At 53.9% G+C, this 5,036-nt stretch overlaps 1 protein-coding gene across 1 annotated transcript; it reads left to right on the forward strand.

Annotated features, from left to right (window-relative positions):
- On the forward strand, positions 1-3,345 carry PG997_011084 (ANTH domain-containing protein; the record flags this gene model as incomplete). The annotated part of the gene is made up of 3 exons (XM_066815399.1): positions 1-173; positions 239-3,134; positions 3,247-3,345. The coding sequence occupies 3 exons, from the start codon at positions 1-3 to the stop codon at positions 3,343-3,345; spliced, it is 3,168 nt and encodes a 1,055-aa protein (XP_066664689.1).
- Positions 3,346-5,036: the final 1,691 nt, after the last annotated feature.

The raw sequence follows: 5,036 nt of genomic DNA on the forward strand, positions 1-5,036 counted from the left end.
ATGTCCTCCGCTGACCCTAGCAACTTTTACAGGTCCGAACAGGAACTGGCTATCAACATCAAGAAAGCCACCAACAGTGACGAGACCGCCCCGAAGCGAAAGCATGTGCGAAGCTGCATTGTTTACACATGGGACCACAAGAGTTCCCAGTCCTTCTGGGCTGGCATGAAAGTGTATGTAAATGGTCTTTAACGGTATGGGCTGTAGCCATGGCTGACTGGCGTGCCGCGGATCATAGGCAACCGATTATGGCCGACGAGGTCCAGACGTTCAAGGCTTTGATCACCATCCACAGAATCCTTCAGGAGGGACACCCCGTATCGCTCCGAGAAGCCATGGCAAACCGTGGTTGGATAGACAGCTTGAACCGAGGAATGGGCGGCGAGGGCGTCCGAGGATACGGCCCATTGATTCGCGAATATGTTTACTTCCTCCTAGCGAAGCTGTCTTTCCACCAGCAGCACCCCGAGTTTAACGGCACATTCGAATACGAAGAGTATGTCAGCTTGAAAGTTATCAACGACCCTAATGAAGGCTACGAGGCCATCACCGACCTGATGGCTCTCCAAGACAAGATCGAACAGTTCCAGAAGCTCATCTTCTCGCATTTCCGAAACGTGGGCAACAACGAGTGCAGGATTTCGGCCTTGGTGGCATTGGTGCAGGAGAGCTATGGCATCTACAAATTTATTACCAGCATGTTGCGCGCCATGCATTCCACTACGGGCGACAACGACGCTCTGGAACCGCTTCGTGAGCGCTATAACGCTCAGCATTACCGATTAGTCAAGTTCTATTATGAGTGCTCGAACTTACGGTACTTGACTAGCCTCATCACAATCCCTAAACTGCCGCAAGATCCCCCGAACCTGCTGGCCGAAGACGACTCAGCACCATCTTTGCCAGCAAGACCGAAGCAAGAGATTGAGAGACAGCCGACACCACCTGCACATCCTAAAACAGACGAGCCGGACGAGATCGCCGAGTTCTGGCAGGGCGAATTGGATAGACAAAACAAGGAATACGAGGAGCAACAGAGGGTGCTGCAGGAGCGACAGCAACAGGCTCTCTACGCACAGCAGCAGGCCCAGATGCAGGCCCAGCGAGATTTCGAAGAGCAACAAAGACGCTTGGCAGAGCAGCAACAGAGAGAGCAGGAGGCTTTAATGCAACAGCAAGCTCAATGGCAGACCCAAGGCAGACTTGCCGAGCTCGAGCAGGAGAACCTCAATGCGCGCGCACAGTACGAGCGTGACCAGCTCATGCTCCAGCAGTACGATCAGCGTGTCAAGGGCCTGGAGAATGAGCTGGCCCAGATCCAGAACAGCTACGGCCAACAGATTGGGAGCAAGGACGACCAAATCCGTGCACTCCAGGAGCAGGTTAACACATGGAGAACCAAGTACGAGGCCCTGGCAAAGTTATACTCACAGCTGCGCCAAGAGCATTTGGACCTCCTTCAAAAATTCAAGTCCGTTCAGCTCAAGGCCGCATCTGCACAGGAAGCTATCGACAAGCGGGAAAAGCTGGAGCGTGAGATCAAGACCAAAAACTTGGAGCTGGCAGACATGATCCGGGAAAGAGACCGCGCCATGCATGACAAGGACCGTCTCAGTGGTAGCAACAAGGACGAGCTCGAGAAGCTCAAGCGAGAGCTGCGTATGGCCAACGACCGCGCCGACAACCTCGAACGACAGAAGGGCAACGAGCTCTCTACCATGCTGTCCAAGTACAACCGAGAGATGTCGGATCTCGAGGAGGCCTTGCGCACTAAGCAGCGAGCTTTGGACGAAGCTTCGAACAAGCTGCGGGACGGTGACTCCGACCTCGAGGCGCTACTCCGCGAAAAGGAGGAGGAGCTTGAGGTCTACAAGGCGGGCATGGACCAGACTTTGATCGAGCTGAACGAACTCAAGCTCAACCAGGGCGATACCGACCAAGTCCTTGATGGACAAATTGATGCGCTTATCATGGCCAACCTGGACAAGATCAACGAAATCATTGATTCCGTACTGCAGTCTGGTGTTTCGCGAGTTGATGATGCTCTCTACGAACTGGATTCCACTATGCAAGCTGGTAACCAAAACGCTTCCCCGGCCTATGTTTTGTCGCAGATTGAAAAGGCGTCAGCGAGCGCTATGGAGTTTGCCACGGCCTTCAACAACTTCATTGCGGATGGTCCCAACGCCACACACGCGGATTTGATCAAGGCGATCAACGTGTACTCCGGGGCAGCCGCCGATGTATGCAGCAATACCAAGGGTCTTACCAGACTGGCATCCGAAGAGAAGAAGGGTGACGCTCTGATGAATGGTGCTCGCCAGGCCGCCCTCTCTACTGTCAAGTTCTTCCGTGGCCTGCAAAGCTTCCGCCTGGAGGGTATGGATCCCATACAGAAGACTGATGTTGTCATCAACAGCAACAATGACGTCCAAATGAACCTGCAGAAGCTAAACAAGCTCGTTGAGGCTTTCGCGCCCCTCGCTGGCCGACTAACCAACAACAAGGGAGATATCGCTGATCTGGTGGACTCTGAGCTTAGCAAAGCTGCAGATGCCATTGCGGCGGCTGCTGCGCGACTTGCCAAGCTGAGGAGCAAACCTCGCGATGGATACTCGACCTACGAGCTCAAGGTCAATGATACCATTCTTGATGCTGCCCTGGCGATCACGGATGCCATTGGCAAGCTCATCAAAGCGGCTACTGCTACGCAGCAGGAGATTGTGCAGGCCGGACGTGGTTCCTCGACCGCGACGGCTTTCTACAAGAAGAACAACCGATGGACCGAGGGTCTGATTTCGGCCGCCAAGGCCGTGGCCACGTCGACTAACACGCTCATCGAGACGGCCGACGGCGTCTTGTCGAGCCGCAACAGCCCCGAGCAGCTCATCGTGGCGTCCAACGACGTGGCGGCCTCGACCGCCCAGCTCGTCGCCGCCAGCCGCGTCAAGGCCGGCTTCATGAGCAAGTCCCAGGAGAGCCTCGAAGATGCCAGCAAGGCCGTCGGCGCCGCGTGCCGCTCCCTGGTCCGCCAGGTCCAGGCCCTCATCAAGGACCGCAGCCAGGAGGAGGACCAAGTGGACTATTCCAAGCTCGGCGCGCACGAGTTCAAGGTCCGGGAAATGGAGCAACAGGTAACGTTCTTTTGTTTGTTTTTTTCTCTTGTTTTTAAGATGACTTTCCCTTTGTTTGGCAAGTAGTTATATGCGATGGCACCGTTACTAACAATTGCCCCGTCACATCTAGGTCGAGATCCTGCAACTCGAGAACTCACTGTCGGCAGCCCGCAACCGTCTGGGCGAGATGAGAAAGATCTCTTACCAAGAGGACTACACTGGGTTCTAAGCCATGCATGCGATCCCGTGTTGTTGTACATCTTTCAAGCCAGATTCGTGGATGGAATTGATTAAGTTGATATTTCAGCCGATTTCGTATTTCTATTGGGGGTGACTGCTGAAGGTGTTTATGGGTGGTACATTTTATCCCGCCTCCTGTCCGGCCTAGACTGATAGGGGCAATTTGGGATAAAGCGTTTTAAGGAGATAAGGAGATCGATCATCACCCATTCAATTCAGTAAATATTGAGCGATGCTGCCGTACGTGTAGTCGACTAATACCTAAGCATTTTTAATGTTCGTGAAATACGAACATGAATATATGTGACATCATCTATGTAGTATGCGCTGTCTTCACTTCGATTCAACTCTGGAAGGTATGGAAAAGGCATGTCTTATCAGGTGATCAAAACCATGATGCGTATGCCAGAATTATGATACATATGCCCACGGACTTGACAGGATCGTGATAACGGTTCGGCCTGCGCCCCGAGAGTCCCCGCAACCTGATTACACGACATGCTACTTACCATATGCACGCATTCGATCCGAGCGCAATAGATGGGTGCGTGGTCAAATCTGCAAGGTATGTATCAGGTATGTCCAGACTCGGCAAGGTCAAGTGATTACGGAGGAATGCATTGCTTGTTGTTTCTGCCACCCAGGGCTGTCTGCCGAGACCTTGGCACTGCCGCTGTCATGTCCCTGCAATCAGCCATTCCGAGGGCCAGGGTGCTATATTCTTGAGCCAGAAGCCCCGGAGCACCGCAGAAATACATTGCGGTGGTGGGCGCGAGTTCATTCCGCTATTGGTTCCCGCACTCGAGGAGGCCACACCTGCATCAGGTTGGAGGGCCGGTTTATATACGAGAACCAAACCCTAGTCAGTCAGCTTCGGGGGAGCAATTGAGATATACACACAGCCGGAGGCTAAAATACGCCCGATTGCTGACACAATTATGTCACCCGAAGTTGCTGGAGACAATCAACGGCGAGAGGGCGACCTGCGTTGATGAATATCAACGCCAGACCCAAGAATTCCCATGTCAGCATGTCTCACTGGTGGCGGAGGATACGTGCATTTAGCATCTACCGAGCCCAGCGTGCAGTGGCCCAAAGCCGGACCTCACGCTTGCGGCATTGCTTGGGCGGAGGATGCTGATTACACTTAATCAGGAAAAGAGGAATTGGCGACGATGCGAATCTCCGTCGGGCAGGAGGGGCGGTGGCTGAAGTTCCGTATTTCTCGCATGACAATCCTATTAAGGGGAAAGGGAAAGAAAGAGGCTGACAAGGGGACCCCGTGCTACATGCTCTTGGCGAGATCCGACAAAGAGGTCGCGCCACGTGACAGGGCCGTGTGGGAAAGGGCCAGTGGTTCATGCCATGCCCTTTGATGCCCCTTGAATGGAATGGGATCGACCAGAGCCCAAAGGGAAATACCCGCGATCAGGCTCCCTAGGTTAGCTAGTTCCCAAACGTACGATGTGGACTGATCGATATGCTCGACGGTTGAGTCCGAAAAGGCCGCCCCAAGCTGCCCCAAGTTGTGCATGGCCGTCGGCCGAGATGGAGATTTGGCACGCCGCAGATAGAATAATTGCAGGCCGACGTCATCTGGGTACGACCCGCTTCGTAGTATTCGCGGCCAGGATGCTGACTTGGTGAAGCTAGGCCCAGGTGTGGCTGTTGGTTAGGCGG

This window comes from Apiospora hydei (genome assembly GCF_038363865.1).
Source record: "Apiospora hydei strain CBS 114990 chromosome Unknown utg000008l_segment0_segment0, whole genome shotgun sequence".
Taxonomy (NCBI): domain Eukaryota; kingdom Fungi; phylum Ascomycota; class Sordariomycetes; order Amphisphaeriales; family Apiosporaceae; genus Apiospora; species Apiospora hydei.